This window comes from Natator depressus, chromosome 13 (assembly GCF_965152275.1).
Source record: "Natator depressus isolate rNatDep1 chromosome 13, rNatDep2.hap1, whole genome shotgun sequence".
Taxonomy (NCBI): domain Eukaryota; kingdom Metazoa; phylum Chordata; order Testudines; family Cheloniidae; genus Natator; species Natator depressus.
This window is the reverse complement of record NC_134246.1, coordinates 2,771,045-2,788,270: the sequence shown is the minus strand read 5'-3', so window position 1 is coordinate 2,788,270 and position 17,226 is coordinate 2,771,045. Positions and strand designations below refer to the sequence as shown.

At 57.5% G+C, this 17,226-nt stretch overlaps 1 protein-coding gene across 1 annotated transcript; it reads left to right on the top strand.

The window, feature by feature from the left end:
• The first annotated feature begins 6,741 nt into the window (after positions 1-6,741).
• ID1 (inhibitor of DNA binding 1) lies at positions 6,742-8,397 on the top strand. Its single transcript, XM_074969492.1, has 2 exons — positions 6,742-7,190; positions 7,882-8,397. The coding sequence occupies exons 1-2, from the start codon at positions 6,792-6,794 to the stop codon at positions 7,921-7,923; spliced, it is 441 nt and encodes a 146-aa protein (XP_074825593.1). The 5' UTR covers positions 6,742-6,791; the 3' UTR covers positions 7,924-8,397.
• The last annotated feature ends 8,829 nt before the right edge of the window (positions 8,398-17,226 follow it).

The window sequence follows — 17,226 nt, the reverse complement described above, 5'->3', positions numbered from 1 at the left end:
CCCTGGATGGATTGTATGAGCTCAGTGGGTTCAAGCTGCCTGGGAAATGGAAAACCTCGCTTGGGGCTGGGGAGTTGAGAATACGGATCCTACTCTGCGTTTCTGGAGCCCCTTCCCAGGGGGCAGGGAGACGCTGACTGCCCTGTACAGACATTACTGATCAGTGCACCTCGTGGTGGGTAAATATATCAATAGCCCCATTTTGCAATTGGGGAAAGTGAGGCACAACACGGTTAAATGACCTGTCCAAGGTCACGCAGCAAGTCTGTAGCAAACCTAAGAGTTCTGATGCCCACTCCTGGACCGTACCTACTCCACCACCCCTCCTGGGGCTTGTCCGCATGCATTGTTGCTCCGGTTTAACTAAAGATGAGATATGGCACCAGTGCAGTTAGCATAGGCCAGGCCTGACAGCTTCCTGGAGGGGCAGCCCATGTGCCTGGCCATGCTTCCACTTCAAGGCAACCACCGTCTCCACTGATGTGTCAGAGGCTTTGTAACCCTTGCAGCATCCAGGAGTGTTGGCCTGGCTGGCAGGAAGCCCTTGCCACACCCATGAGGTGGTCCCCAGCATTCATTGACCATCCCCTTGGCATCACCATGTCTCAAAGAACGGCCACACTGGGTCAGACCAAAGGCACATATAGCCCAGTATCCTGTCTGCCGACAGTGGCCAGTGCCGGTTGCCCCAGAGGGAATGAACAGAACAAGTGACCCATCCCCTGCCGCCCATTCCTGCAGAGGGCTCCTGTGCTTTCACTCCTGCAGGAGCGGGATCATGTATGGGGGATCTGCTTGGCTCTTGTGTAGGTTTAGCTACGTCTGCGTAGTCTGTGTCCTGCGCCATGGATGGGAGCCTTCCCGTTCTCGTTGTCACTGCTTACGTGGGTCTGTACAGTGTGTGTGCAGGACAGGCGTGTAGGCAGGCAGGAGGCCGTCACGGCTGGGATCCTGGGATAGTAATGAATGCTTCGAGTGGAAGCTCTTGGGGCACGGCCTGTCTTTTGGTCTGTGTTTGTCCAGTGCCGTGCACACCGGGCTGCTGCAATCTAAACAGTGATTCAGGTTTTTTCTTGCCTATAGCACCTTCCGCCCAGTGCACCCAAAGCACTTGGCAAGCACTGCCCCTCCCCCACTCGCTCTGCAGTAGAGCTCATCCTCCCCGTTAGACAGAGGGGGAAAGGGAGATGCAGAGAGAGTAACTGACTTGCCTGTGGTCATGCAGCCGATCAGTGGCAGCAGCAGAACGAGCTCGCAGCCCTCCTGACTCCCAGCCAGCTGCTCTGACCGCCAGGCCATGCTGCCTGCTCCACTCTGCCGCAGCCTTGCAGCCTTCCTCTGGCCTCTTTCCAGCCCGGTCTATTGTCTTTCATGGGTCAAGGGAACCCGCAAGAGGCTCCTATGGTCCACGGAGCCCAGAACAGGAATCATGAGAAGCCTCAACTGCTACCCTCAGCTTCTGTGCCCTGGCTGCCCTGTTCTGTTCTTGCTGCTCAGACTAGCCGTGTGTCTAGGGGGAATGCGAAGAGGCTGCATGATTGCCGTTCTCGTGGGATGATGGATGTCCTCATAAACCAGCCTGATGTTTGCAGGGTTGTGCGACAAAAGGCATCTGGCTGCTGGAGCTGCAGAACGAGACCCCTCATCTGTTGCCATCCTGGCTCCCTGCCCCGCCAGCAGCGATCTGACTGCCGCAGGGTAAGGTTAGAGGCAGGATGCAGACGCCCTCTCCCCTCCAGGGATGGCTGTATTGGTGGCAGGTGGGGGGCAGATGTGCCAGCATGTCAGCGTCCACACATGTGGGCAACATCTGCGAGTGGCCAATGTCATATGTCAGTGTCCTGTCAGGAGATGCTGAGACAGATGCTGAATATATTTATGATACGTAGACTGGGGGGCAGACATGTCCCCGCTGGGTGCTGATCAGGCTTCTTGCTTGCTGCTGCTTCACCTGAGCCTGTGCTTCGCATGCCTGCTTTGGCTCTTCTCAGAGCGATGCTGCACTGGTCCTTACAGGGCACTTGGGTCTAGTGGGGCTGTTTGCGGGGAAGTGGGATGTGAGTGTTTCAGGGGGGCTGGACACGCAGTGCCAGATGGGACCGTCGTCTTTGCTGTTGGGCCTGCAAAGTGCAGCACCCGCTGAGTTCAAAGAGTAAGGAATTGCTTGGGGAAGCACCGGGGTGACGGGGTGACATGCAGGCCTTGTCTATAAACAGCAGTTGCCCTGATTTACCCAGGTTGGTTTCTAATCTGATTTCCATAGGCACGACTTGTCTGTAGGCAAGGCCAAGCCAGATAGAACTGAAGGTTTACGTCAGGAACAGCCTCCTAGGGCTGAGCTCTATCCACTGTGGTGCCTCCGTACTGATTGGCAGCCCCTCACTCACAGCTCTACGTATGGGACCTGCTTCCCACTGCCCTGAGGTGTGTGGAGTCGTTACGGTGAAATGCTGCTGTTCCATACAGTTCTTGGCCCCTAGACCTGGTGCCAGGTGGGGAGAATCGGGCCCACAGTCGTGAAGAGTCCCACCCTGGCAGAGTGGGCTGGACCATGCCCTCTCCACTGTCTGCCATCCCGGGACTCTGCAGGGTGGGCACGAATCGCTGCTGGATGGCTCAGAAGAGCTTCTCCGGGACAGACAGACAGGAACCGACGGCGCGGCTGATACAAGGCCGAAGGAGCAGCCACGGCTCTGCATGCGTTTCAGTTCCAGCCTCACGGGTCTTTAGGTGGGGCAGTTTCCTTTCTTGTGAATTCTATTCTTGTGACAGTTTCCATGCGCACCCCCCGTGGAAAAGGAGCAGATTTTCCAGCAGACTGTCCCAGCTCCTCCGTCGGGGTTTCCGCGGGGTGAGGGGCTTTGAACACTGACATGGACAGAAAGGATCAGAGCTTTCCTAGCATAGCTGTACGGGGTCTAGGGTTGCCAATTTTGGTTGGACATATTCCTGGAGACTTCATCACATGACATAATCTTTAATTCCTGGAGACTCCAGGCCAATCCTGGAGGGTTAGCACCCTAATTGGGTCCAAGGCTCCTTCCACTGACGCCAAGTCTCAATCCAGGCAAAGTCCAGCCAAGTTACAAACCTCCGAAAACAAGGAGCAATCATGGAAATGTTGGCAGATCCTTAACCAGAGCAGGTGCTGCAGTAATCCTGATAGTGACCCCCTCCAGCACCCCAAACTACTGCAGTGGGGGGTGAGTCATGAGCCTTCTCTGGCTCTACTGTCCAAGGAAGAGATCAAGCCAGCTGGGAAGCAGGCCACTCCTTTCCAGTCTAACTGCCAGCAAGTGGCCAGGGGTTCCACACAGCCAGGGCCCCATGAAGTGGTTTGCACTGCCTATGCCTAAAGTTAGCTCTGCCTCCAGTCGCAGGCTCTTGTCTCCTCATCCTGACGCATCTTGCAGAGAAGTTAGCCCAGAGGTCGCTGGGGGAGTCGAGGGAGATGAAAACACTGAGTCATCTACAACTGCAAAATAAATAAATAACATGAAAATCCCCCTCCTACAAAAAATAAACAGGAGCAATGTCTCCTGAGTCATGTTCCATGTCAGGCCATAAAAATGTAAAAGATAAAATTTGTAGCATCAAAATTTGACCCACGAAAGAGCCTTGTGTAGGAGGAACAGCCTTGGCAATGCTGTGTGTGTCTGGTAAAGACAACCCCAGGAAGGCATGTGCAGCGAGAAACAGCTTCTATCAGTCTAAACAACTGGGAATCCAAAATGCCTCTTTTTTGCAGGGTGAACCCTAAGCACCCAATCGTGCAACACAGCCCCCTGGCCACTCTTGGCAGTTTTTACAAGCCGATGGGACAGGCACCTGGTGTCTGACCAGCTGATGTAGGGACATACGTGCAACTTATGCACAGTCAAGATTTTGTGCAAGCCCAAATGTATGCGTGAAAAAGTGGGAGGTGGGGGGGTGTAATGGTAGAGAGAGGGCTGAGGGCCCTAGAAAATCTGACGTCAATGGCTTTTGTTTGGCATATTTGCTCTCCCAATCTGTAGCCAGATACCATAGGAATAGAACCCCATGGGGACCCATGTCTCAGCCCTTATGTCCAGGCACTCAGTGACCTGGGGCCAGTGTCACTAAAAGAGCCTAAAGCGTCAAGATGTAGACGGTGCTAGCCAGTTTTTCTCCTCTGGTGCAGTGGGACTCATTACACTAAGAGTAAAACTCTTCTGTGCAGGAGACAGAGATTCCTTGGGGGCTGGCCCAACGCAGTGGAATGAACTCCCCAGGAACTAAGGACCTTTCCCATGTGTCTCGCGGGTAGGTCTCAACCGCATGCTCAGGGTCTAGTTGATCATCATATTTGGGTTGGGAAGAGAGTAAATGGGGGATTCTCTGTAACTTGGAAATCTTTAAATCGAGATTTGAGGCCTTCAGAAACTCACCCAGAGGTTCTGGGCCTGTTGCCAGAGTGTGTGGGTGAGGTGCTGTGATGTGCAGGAGGTCAGACTAGGTGATCACGATGGTTCCTTCTTACCTTAAAGTCTATGAGCCCATCCCAAATCTCACCCCCTTCTACCTCAAGTACAAGGCACGTGGTTTTGACCTGCCTTCTCTCACATAAACAGACATACATAGGTGCACCTACCCTGGGCCCAGGTCAGATATATGTGTAGACATTAAAAAAAAGAAGAAATAAATCCAAAATACGATGCCCCACGTCACACACTTCTGACCCCGGGCACAGGACAGACATGACAACACAGATTAATGTGCTCCTGCCAGGTGCTCAGATGCTATGGTGATGAACGTCGTATAAAAACCTATAGAAGCTAGACTATTGCTCAGCTGCAAATAAAATACAGCTCTAACAAATAACAGGATAAAAAGGACGGTGGTCTTTGAATAATGCACTAGCCTGGGAGTCAGGAGACGTGAGTTGTGTTCCTGGCCCTGCCAATTCTGAACAAGTCCCTTAATGGCTCCGTGCCTCAGTTTCCCCATCGGTCAAGCAGGACTAATGGTCTCTGCTTCCTATCGTGTCATCAGACCGAACAGAGGGGTGGCTGGAAAGTGCTGTGAACACCAGTGACAGAAGTGCAAGGAACCAACCCAGGGGGGCTCCTGACCCCTTCCTACATTTTGCATATGTACAGAAATATTGATTTACTTGTATTAGCAAACAAGCCCCCGCCGCCCCCCATCCAAGCCGGAGGAGGGCTGCCGGGGCCAGCACCAGGGGCTAGTGGAAGGCCTGGGGGGGGGGCGAGGGCAGGAGCCCCCCCGCCCCACGCTGGTGGATGGGGATGCACGGGGCCCGGCGGGCGGTGGGGGAGGCGGTGCGGGTGCGAGGGGGCGGGGGCGGTAATCTCCTCTCCCGGCCGGCCAGGTGATCAGTGACCGACGGGCCAGGGCCGGCTCTCAGGCTCTGCCCCGGCTGCAGGTGATGGGGCGGGGGGGGGGGGCGGCGGAGGCTCGCGGCTCGCGGTCTCCATGGGCACCGCCCGCGAGGCGCCAGGCTGACAGCACTCAGGGTTTTATGAATGGGTGACGTCACAGCCCTGGCGTCTAACGGTCTGAGCAGCTTGTTGAGACACAGAACCAGCCTGCGGAGGGGGGCGGGGGCTGCCGAGCCCGGCGGGCGGCGGCCGGGGCTGCGGGAGCGGGGGAGACGCGGAGGAGAAAATCGGCGATGAGCGGGCTACAAAGCGCCGGGGGAGACGCGAACCGGGGGCGGGGGCGGGGGGGGGTTTGCAAACAGTCCCCGCAAGGCGAGCCCGGGAGGCGGGCGCTGCACGAGCTCCGGCGCGCTGGGGAACCACGCACCCGCCCGCTGCCGAGCTCCCCCGGGCCTGCTGCGGGCGCTTCGTCTGCCCCTCCCGCCGGCTGTCACACCAGCCCCGCGTTTGCTTTCGTGCCCCGGCCGCGCCCGCCGTGCGGGCCCCGCGTGTGGGCGCAAGAAGCAAACGGCCCCAGCGCCCCCGGGCGATGGCCAGGAACCACACCTCGGGGCGGAGACGAGCTCGCCATGCCGGGGCCAGGTGTGAGTCTCCCTGTGGCCCCGCGACACACCTGAGGGGATGCAGCAAAGCCCTGGGCATGGCCTAGTTTCATACGCGCTGCGCGCCCGCTCAGTGAATCGCTCATTAACGACCGCTCGCTCCCCGGCAGAGCTGCAGCCATCTCCCTGGCCGGAGGGTCACCCGCTGGGCCACTGGTCTGACTCGGTCTGGCTGCAGAATATCCCCTTATCTCCTTATGCTGCAGAATATCCCCCCCCCCCGCCAGCCCCGCAGTGTTGTCCGCCTCTTGCATGCGGGGTGGGGTGGGGTGGGGGGGTTCTGCTCTCTGCCCCCCGGGTAGATCCTGTTGGGCAGCTGGACTTGTCGGCGGGGGGGAGGGGGCTCTGCCCACAAGTTGGGGGGCGGTGTCGGAAGAGTCATTAAAAAGCTATTCCAAGTGCCTGTCACATTCCTTTAATCCTCCCCCTTTCCCGGCCAAATGCCCTGGAGCGGCCTCCACCTGCACGCCGCCCCCCTCCCCGCGCACGTGAAACGCTCCCGCCCCAACCCCATTTGTCTCGACGCGTCACTGTCCCTTTAAAGCGGCCTCCGAGCGCGCTGCACGGGGACTGGCGTCAGGGGGCGGGGCGGGGCTGGAAACCACGCCCCCTCAAGGAGGGCCTCTCGGATTGGCTGCTTGGGAAGGGAGCTGGCTCCGCCCCCCAGGGCCCTGCAGTCTATAAGTTGCCGGCGTGGCCCGCTGCGGGCCAGTGCTCCTCGCAGGGTCCTGCCGCCGCCGGATTCCCCTCCCGCTCCCAGCCCAGCATGAAGGTCGCCAGCGCCGCCGCCGCCTCCCCCGGGCCCAGCTGCGCCCTGAAGCGGGTGCGGCTGGGCGGGGGCGCGGGCGAGGCCGTGCGCTGCCTGTCGGAGCAGAGCGTGTCGCTGTCGCGGGCCGCCGGCGGCTCCCCGCGGGGGCTGCCGCTGCTGGAGCAGGCGGAGCAGGCGGCGGCCGCGGCCTCGCTGCTCTACGACATGAAGGGCTGCTACTCGCGGCTGCAGGCGCTGGTGCCCACCCTGCCCCGCCACCGCCGCGTCTCCAAGGTGGAGATCCTGCAGCACGTCATCGACTACATCTGGGACCTGCAGCTGGAGCTGCAGCACCCGCCGGCCCGCGGCCAGCCCCTGGGGGGCGGCCCCGACGGGGAGCCCGGCGGCGCCGCCGAGGTGAGACGGCTGGGACCCCCTCCTGCTCCGGGGCCCCTCTCCCCCTTCCTGCTCCTCTGGCTGCGCGCCCTTGTGCCTGCTCCCGTCTGCCCTCTCCTGCCGTCTGACCGGGGCTTTTCCGTGCCCCCGCCCCCCCCCCAACTTGTGCTGGGCTCCAGGGTCTCCTACTTGCCTCTCCTTCCCCCCCGGGGTGCCCTGCTTCTCTGTCTGGCAATGCCATTCTTTCCCGTTTGAGTGGCCTGACCAGCCTGCTGTGAGCTTCCCCAGAGCCGTGCTTGGGCACGGAGCTGCCCTACTTTGGTGGTATGAGTTCCCTTGATCTGGCTCCCAGGCCGGGGGGGGCTCCCTGTGCAGCCAGCCCCTGGAGCCTCCTAACCCAGGGAAGGCTAATAAGGGTGAGGAGAAGGCTTGGGAAGCGTCTCTGTCTGTGTCTAGAAGGCTGTGACTGTAAAATGCCTTGCTTGGCCTGGTCTGGTTGTAGGAGGATTGGAGCGACCCCCAGCTGCCATCCCTGAGGGTCAGGCTAGGTCCCTATGCAGCATTAAGGTGTTGACCAATGTGGCTTTTTTCTGAAGGCATGAGATGGGGAGGAGGGAAGCCTGCCATCAGGTGCTGCCCTGTGACCTGGAGACTGAGCAGGACCATGGCCCCAACTTGTGATTTACCCTTTGCCTCCTCTCTGTTCCCGCAGGCTGCTTGTGTGAGTGCCAGCGACAGGATCCTTTGCCACTGAGAGCCTGCCTGGGAGCATGGCGCACTCCTAGGGCTGAAGAGCAGCAGCTCTCTCCTGTCCCCCATAAGGGGGAGGTCTGGCCGATGTCCCCCCCCCCCCCCCACTCCCTAGCTCCACAGGAGTAGTCTGAAGGGAGAGCTGTGGCGAGCCTCTTGAAGGAGATGAGGATGCAAGTCTGTGCTGAGCCTTCCTGTTCGCCTGCGAGTGGGGCCTTCTGGGATCCTGGAAGGAGGAACAGGAACCGGGACTGGGGCTCTTTGCAACAGCCCCCTGGCTCTACGGCTGCTGCGACATCAAAGACTCTTGAGACTTTTCTGTATGGGAGACTCTTAACTTTATAAAAAGCAACCTAAACCTGTATCCTTCTCAGATTGCTGAGAATATTCCCTGTATTGTATATTACAATGATGCTACCGAGAATATTGTTCTACAATAGTTGGAGTTTTTGTTATTAAACAAATGCTGATTGTTTATGGAGAACTGTCTCCTTTTGTCGTTCCTGTGCCCTGGCTCCCCTCTGCCCCTGCCAGTCAATGGGGCCCTTCTAAACATGGCTTTAAATGGTGCTTTGCTGGACTTGGCTCTGTGACCAGAACTAGTAAATTGTAGGGCAGGGGGTGCAAACTGGTTAGTTACTGAATTGCTTCATAAAGGCGATGCCTGCATTCGTGTTAGCCTCAGCTTACAGTCCAAGCCGAAAGCCTGAGCAACGACAGCCTGGGTTAGTCTGGTCATGAAAGTCCAGCTGTGGTGGAGTGAAATTCTGGACACTCTCGGGGGCAGTGTAATTATGCTGGCGAGGGTTGACTAGAGTGCCATGAACAAACATGTTGCTCCCTATGTCAAGTGCTGATGTCTGTCCCGTAATGACCTGTTGGGCCAGTAGCAACCTTCTGGGTCATGGCCTGTGGGAGTGTGGCCTGGCTCCCTGGCAAAAGCGGTGACTCAGCCAGTTTGGGTGACTGTTCCAGCTGGGTTGGACAGAACTCACTTTATACTTTATCAGAGGTATAAGCATGTCTATTTTAACCGATCAGCTTAAATTGTCACAATTTTGGAAAACGGCATGGGGGACACCAGAGGTGTTAACTAGAAAGACAGCTGTTGAGATTCAAAAAGCTAACAGGTCATAACTTTAAAACCACATCTCACCCTCTCTGAAGTAAACAGCCTTAAATCAACCAGGAGTTCACATATTTGCCACTTATAAATTCTGATTATTAATGGAAATATCCTGTGTATGCACAGTGACATTTACCAATGAAATCAAAGCCTGGTTACAGCCTGGAAGCCTGGTTATAGCCTACCATGGGGGGGAGGGGGAGGACACTTTAGTCCATCTATTCGCTGTCCTTCCTCTTTGGCAGTTTAGCTGAAGCTTTGTAATCTCCTGTATCCAAGCTTGCATCTGTGTTAACTGATAACCTGCCCCCTTCCAGTATCTACTAGGTTTAAATGGGAGTCTGGGATGCACCAGGGCTAATGTACACAAATTAAATCCCTTAACAGCCACACATCCATTGTATTCTGCAGAGGCTAATCCTCCCCTCCCTCAAAACTGTCATAAACGTCTCCCACCCTGCTTCTATTGGGTTTTAGGGTCTTTAACCATTAAACCATACCTTTGGCCCCCCTGCCTCCCCTCAATTAAAAGGAAGGCAGAGGTGCCAACCCTTCTGCCCAGCGCAGGTGCTGGGAGCCCTGGGGAGGGGAGCTAGCCCCTGCGCTTGGGGTGCTGGCTTGGCTCTGGGTGGGGGGTAAAAGTTTTGCTTTGAGGTTTCTGCTATTTAACAGGGACCCCCCCACACACACACTCACTCGTAGAGGAGCCCGGTGTTCTCAGTGCTGCTCCCTCTTCTGAGTTGCTCTGTTCTTCTTTCCCTTTTGGCTCGCTCCCAGCCCATCTGGAGCCTGGCTCAGCCTGCCTGTTTGTTAATGTTTCAATCAGCTGTGTGCTAAGGAATGTGCAGTTATTTAACCTGAACTTCCCCAGGTGTACACAGGCGCCTCTCTGTCTGAGGCTGCAGGCCCTTCCCAGGCAGGCGGCCTGCCTTTGGCACAGATCTATTAGACAAACACTCAGCCCCCCTCCCGAGCACACACGGCTGCCTTGTGGAGCTAACGTCCCACCCCCACAGCTGCATCTCAGCCCTGGGAACAGAGCAACATTGCACAAGAGACCCAGGGAGGGAGACACAGAGAGACGTTACACACAAAACTCCCTCTTTTCAACTGCTGCTTGGAAAGTAAATAGCTTAACCACTTACCAGCCACACCGAGCTGAGAACACACAGAGCAGCTCCCCTTAGCCTGGGCTGGTTCTTACCTGCTTTAGCATGTTAGTTAGAAACTCTTCCATGACCCACTGAATTGGGGGTCCCAGCAGGAAAGAATCTGATCTCATACTTCTTTTTCTACAGTGATTTGTCTTCCTGGGTGCATGATCTGGCCTGTAGGTCTATGAGAATTGTGATGCTGGCATGTATGGGACTACAAAAGGAGGGCCCTCAGGCATAGGGTACAGTAACTAGCCTAGGGCTAGAACCAAGGAGGTGACAGCGAGTGTGAAGCAAGTAGATCAAGAGGTGAGGGCACAGGGCTGTGAGGCAGGACACCTGAGTTCTGCTGTGAGTTCTGTCACTGATTTCTGGTGTGACTGGGGAAGTAACATCACTTCCTCGGTTTCTCTAGCTAGGAAGTGGGAACAACGATCTGACCAGCCACCCACTGGTGGTACAAGACAGAATGTCTTGCTCTTTGTGAGGTGCTTTGAGATCCTTGGAGAGGAGGCACTAGACAAGTGTGGGTGTATGGTTAGAAGGCTGCAGGCTGCTTGTGTGGTGGCACTGGCCTGGGGAGGTCTAGGTCTTGTGCAGACTCCCTGGGTGATTTTGGGCAAGTCACTTAATCCCTCTGTGCCCAAGTTCCCCCGTTGCTGATTGTGTATTGTCCTTTTTCCCATCCTCTGGCTGCCTGTTTCCACAGTCCGCTCTTTGGGGCAGGGACTGTCACCTAGCACAAGGAGGCTCTGATCTCAGCTTGAAGCACGAGTGTAAAACAAGTTGTTTCCTCTGCAGGCTGGAGCCCTCTCGGCCACTTTGAAGCGCTCTAAGAATAGCATGCTCCCCGGGAGGAAGGTGGGTGGCTGAATGGGACCGTGCAGCCAAGGGCCAGGGACAGAAGCGCAATAGCCCCCACCCTTGGCTCCCAGGGGCCCAGAAAAGGGCAATGAGTTTTCTTTTCATCCAAATCGCCCCAGCTCAGAAGCAGCATCTGGTCTGCAGTGAGGTCGAGGCCTTACCCAGTTTTCCAGCTGGGTTGACTGAAGCACAAGGCGGTTTAAAAGTGACTTGTTCGAGGTCATCCCTTGAGTCAGCGGTTCAGCCCTGTTTGGAAGGCAGGCTCCTCGCCTTTGCTGTGACCGCAGAGCTGAAGGGGGAGTTGCTTGGCCTCTTGCTGAAGCAGGAGGAGCTTGTGAAGGGCCAATCCAGCAGTGACCTCGCAGGGGCGAGGGAATGAGGGGTGCAGGGTGCTGCTCTGTCTTTGGAAACGCCAGGCCTGCCTGCATTTCCAGTGCATGTTGTTGCAAAACCTCATAAGCAGAGTTGTAAATAGACAGGCTCAGAAGGAGGAAATTGCATCAGAAGGGTTTTTGCAATTCCAGCCCCAGCTGCAGGGATGCCTCAAAGGGCACTAGACAGGCAAAGGGCACCACAGCCCTGACTGGTGCTGGCCTCTTGTATCCGGCAGGGCTGACTCACCCCACCCAAGCCTTCCGGGGCACCAGATGCCCCAGCAGGGTTGATTTACTCACTGAGCATTAGCATGGAATGGACTTTCCTCGGGGTCCGTGTGACATTCCGAACCGAGGAGGTGTAACCAAGGAGGCCCCATGGGCAGCTGGGTCTAGGGAGAACCCGACCCCCGTGGCTTCAGTGCAGGAGAGAGCCATGGCCCATCACCTCCATGTGCAAGGATACTGTACTCAGTGCACAGGGGTATAGGAGAGAGCCTTTGACTCCATTGGATGGGGGAGACCCTAGTCCCTGGGCGCAAGTGTATGGACCGATCCCTGTGCCCAGGTGTCAGTGTGCAGGCAAGTCGCTGTTCCCAGGTCCGGGGTGGCTCCTGTGACCGTGTCCTAGGACTGCAAGTCCTTTGACCTTTTCCCTGGTGTGTGTGAAGGAGGGCATGCTCCCCCCACCCGTCCCATTCATTCCTGTGGGGAGTTTGCCCTGGAAGCCCCTTCTCCACTCTGGGGTTGGCTTAATTCAAGAGCTCTGGAGAGCTGGGTGGACTCCCTCGCCCCCCTCCTCAGCCAAACAGAAGGGAGAACGTCCCAGCAGTGTGACTGTCTCTTTTGAGCTTCCAGGAACGGCCTGACTTGCAGGCGGCCTCCTGGGCTCTAAGCTAGCTGCTGCAGTGTGTCGGTATTCAGTGCCATGGTGTGAGCCGGGGGTTGTGCTGGATTTGCAGGGCCGTGCCCGGGGTGGCTGGTCAGGAGGGAAAGCGCAATCCAAGGGGCCCCTGAAGCTCTGCCAAGCTCCTGCACAAGTCAGGGAAGAATAGGAGGGTTAGTGTCATTCCCCTTAGCTACACCCCCATGGCGTATGGGGCCTCGCCTGGCATTCCAGCGGGTGCTGCTCTGGGGGGGTTGGCGCACTGCGCAGACAGGTGCCCCAGAGCGTGGATCCTGTGGCTGGAAGGTGGCAGTGCTAGTGACTGTGAGTGGGGCCTGGGCTGACTCTGAGCACCGGCTGCTAACCTGGCCCGTCAGAGCCACACACCCCAGAAGACCTCCCCATTCAGCCACTCACAGACCATCCAGCTGGCCATGAGGTGGGACATAGTGTCCCCCGCCCCAAGTTAGCTGCATGGAATATGAATCATCAGCACTTCCCTGGTGGAGCCTGCCCTGGTTAACCCCTCATCCGCTGGGCAGGCTCAGGACCTTGGCCGTAGGGAGCCAGGACAGTCGTTTGACTGGAATCCCCTGCAGGTTGCCACTTCGTTGGCCAGCTACTGCCTCTTGTAGCACTGATGGATTGAACAGCCCTAGCTCCTTTAGGGGGTGTGTGTGAGAGAAATGACGGGGTAGCTCTTAAGGATTTAGAGATCCTCCTGGCCCCCCTTTCTCTGCGCGGTTCTTAGCTCCTGTCCTTGCTGCTCCATGGCCCCGCTGGCGTACCAGGAATTCAGGGGGAGAATTTGCCATTGGGATGGTGTTAGTCTCTCCTGATTAAGAAAGCTGCAGGGGGGATGAGTGGTCAATTACATGAAAAAAAAAAAAAAAAGGCAAACACACCCATGTCTCAAGTCTGCTAAGGCCCTGTCTATGCTGGAGATACATTTTGCACCAAGGGAACGACCCCAGCGCAACTGCCAAGTGTAGGTGTGCTGCAGGCGTGTAAGAGGGGGAAGTTACCAGGGTAAGTGACACCAGGCCCAGCCCTATTTTGTACTGATGCAGTGTGTCTACATTAGGGGTTGGCCCCAGTGTCACTCCATCAGTGCTGACCCCATGCCAATTTCCCTGCTCCAGACAAGCCCACGGACTCAGAGGCAGGGCAGATGTCAGGGGATGCCTTTGTAGTTGGGGAGAGTAGGTGTGGGAGGAGGGCCGGGGGGTGGTGGGTGTGTGTGTGTGTGTGTGTCAGTTTTGAGCCCTTAGCTGTTCTATGCATACAGCTCTGGATTTCACGCTATCTCTCTGCAGGGGCAGGCGTTACAAAACCTGGAGACTGAATAAATGAGGGACAAGCCAAGGCAGAGCGAGGCTCTGGCTGTTGGGCCTGCAGGTGCCAAGCAGGCAATGAAGAGAAATGTGAGATAATTAGTCAGGGAGCAAGAAACCCAGCAAGGGACTATGTGCTAAATGGGACAGGCCGCTGGAAATGACTTATTGTTGGAAGTAATAATAACCCTAATTAACACTTCAATTTACACCCCACTTTTTGTCCCAAGGGGTCCCCAAAGTTCTTGGAAAACTTTGTATAGGATTAATTTAATTTGCCACTGAAATGCAGCCACCTCTCGGGTGGAACCTGGCAGTTGTTTAACAGAGCTGGGGGTGTGAAGAAGGCTGCCAACTGGCAATGTGGACAGACAAGACTCTTGATCAGTTGTATTTCAGCTGGGTTAACTCCTGCTCCTACCTAATGATCACAAGTGACCAGTGTGGCAGCTTTCATCTCAGGGATAGGGAGTGCAACAGGTGATGCCGCTATTGTGCGGGAACACAGTTCGCGTCTCTCTGGAATGCAGCGTACGATCTACCTGTCACCCTTCCATAGGAGGGATACAAGGTGAGTGCCGGGCAGCAAAGGAGAAGCCAGGCCTGCCGATTCTAGAGCCTCTGGGATTCTCCAGGCCCTTGAGAAAGCAGCCCCAGCAGATCCATCACCCACACTAGAGTGGAGGGAATCTGAGCTGGGTTCTTCCTTGCACGGAGTAACAAACACACGGGACAAGGTACCAGGGGAAACAATGGAAGCAATGAGGATACATGAGCTCGAGAGACAACTAGAGTCATCCTGCCACAGGCCGCAATCACAGGGTCTGCAGACCCGGAGGAAGGTGAGGCGAAGAGAAACGAATGGTAAGCATGTTGGACCAGATCCCTGTGCTTGTAGATGGAGCAGCTGTGTGCCCCCCCCCCACCCGCCCAGTGCCTCCTGAGGCTGGAGGCCAGCCCCCCTCTTGCTGTGAGCATCTCCAGAGCCTGCCCTCAGAGGAGCATGGCAGCGACTCCTGCTGGGGGAGGTTGGGAGTGCCCCCAGGGCAGTGTGTGCAAGCCCTTGCCGAGAGTGGGGCCTAAGGGGAGAGGCCGGGTCTGGAGTCACTCACAAGCAGCCAAGCAACAGGGAAGGGCGCTCGCCGGGAGTGAAAAGTGGTGGAAAGGTCCCAGGTTTGTCACAAATGTTAAAAATGCCCTGGAAAGTCAAAGTCCCTGATTCCCTGGGGTTCTGGCTTCTGTGAGAGTGTCCGTCCCTGCGTGGATGAGAGCAAGGGAGTGGTAAGAAACCAAGACCCTGCCCGAGCCCCATTGCAACCGGGGCTGTGGGGGGACAGGGGGCAGAGCAGCAAAGGTTCCAGCCCCTGGGTCAGGCTGGTTTTCGGGATGCCGAATCCTGTCCAATGGTGCCCTCTGGTGGATCCTCTATTTATGACATGCTGAAGACCATAAATGGGTGCTCAGCCTGGATGTAGTCCAACACCCATGCAGTGGATATGCTGGCTTTTCTCCTCCTCCAGGGAGCACAGTTGATTTCTCAGGAGTGCTGGGGTCCAGAGGATTGGACATGGAGAGGCACATCAGGAGAGCCGGCTTCCGTGCCTGTCTTGGCCACTGGCCTGGTGTCTGTGCCTGGGCAAGTCACTCCCCCTCTTTGTGCCTCGGCTTCCCCATTTGACAACTGTGGACAGTAATATTGACCTCCCCACCCCCCCGCCTTTGTAAAGAGCTTTGAGCCTTGCTAGTGCCAAGGGCTCTGTGCATGCCCAGAATTGCACGCAGGCCATGGGCAGTGATGAGCTGCCAAAATCTTAACAACCCGTTCCCTATAAAACGTTCTGATGTAAGGGATGTGCCCCAGTATGTATTTTTTGTACCCAGAGGGTTACCATATGTCCGTATTTTCCTGGGAGGAATTCTTAAATTTTAAAAATTCCTCCCGGACGGTGATTTAAGAACCAAAAAGCCTGACCTGTCCAGGAAAACACGGGTGTGTGTTAACCCTGCCGAAAGCTCTTTGTTAAAAAGATGGGCCTGAGCTAGAAATGAGCTCCGTTTCCCATGTGTGGGGCCCCGCCACGCCCTGGGGGTATGCTAGGGGGACCAGATGTCCCAATTTTATAGGGACAGTCCCGGTTTTGGGTCTTTTTCTTATATAGGCTCGTGTTACCCCTCACCCCCATCCTGATTTTTCACACTTGCTGTCTGGTCACCCTAGGGTGTGCACGTGTGTGGGTCCCAGCTGCTCCCTGCCCCCTCACTGAAGCAGGTGTGCAGGGTTACTGCCCTGGGAACTGCAGGGCACCAGTGGACATGGGGCCAGCTGCAGACAGGGGCGTGGGGCAGGGCTAGCTGGAGGTAAGGGGTGCGAGGCTGGCTGTGGGCAGGGCAGGGGGTGCAGGGGTGGCTGGAGGCAGGGGCTGGCTGCTGGCAGGGAGTGCGGGGGTGGCTGGAGACAGGGGCTGGCTGCAGGCAGGGCAGGGGGTGGCTGGAGGCAGGGCAGGGGGTGGCTGTGGGCAGGGGGTGCGGGGCTGGCTGCAGGCAGGTCAGGGTGTGGCTGAAGGCAGGCGGTGGCTGGAGGTAGGGGGTGGCTGCAAGTAGGGGGAGCGGGGGTGGCTGCAGGCAGGGCAGGGGGTGACTGGAGGCAGGGGCTGGCTGCGGGCAGGGGGTGTGGGGCTGGCTGCAGGCAGGGCAGGGGGTGGCTGGAGGCAGGGGGTGGCTGCGGGCAGGGGGTGCGGGGCTGGCTGCAGGCAGGGCAGGGGGTGGCTGGAGGCAGGGGGTGGCTGCGGGCAGGGGGTGCAGGGCTGGCTGCAGGCAGGGCAGGGGGTGGCTGGAGGCAGGGGGTGGCTGTGGGCAGGGCAGGGCCTGGCTGCGGGCAGGGCAGGGGGTGCAGCGGGGGCTGGCTGCGGGCAGGGTGGGGGGCGCTCACGGGCAGAGCGGCTCGGAGCAGCCCAGGCCCAGCAGAGCAGCCGGGGACCCACCCGGCAGCAGCGGGAGCCCCGGGGCCAGGGGAGCAGCCGCAGCACCAGGGCTCGTGTCCAGGGCCAGGCGGCAGCCCACGTGGCTCCCGCAGCGCAGCGCCCCCTGTGGCTGGAGGAGGAATCACATCACTTCCCGGTCCGGAGCCCAGCAAAGCCTCAGCGCCCCCTGCAGGGAAGCGAGTTAACAACCGGTTCTAAAACGGCTTCCAAACGTAACCACCGGCTCCAGCTCCCCACGGGCCATGGGGCGGCGGAGGGTTGGGAGACGGCACAATTCCAGCCCTTTCCTTCAGTTCCCTTTATTTTACTCATCTGGCCTCTGAACAGCATTGCCCTTGCTTTGCTGCCTGCCCTGTGCTACGTTCCGGGGCGGGGGATATTCACCTCCAGCATGGGCAGTGCTGAAGAGAGCAAAAGAGACAGCAAACGCAGCGGGGCGAATCCGTTTCCTTTGCCCCAATCCCCAGAGATGCTGTTGTTCTCTTGAGATGTTCCAAGGAGTCCCAGTTTGCATCCTGCGGGTCATAGAAAAGATGGAGGGTAAAACTCACACTGGGCGTCAAAACTGCCCATCAGACCCACCCCACC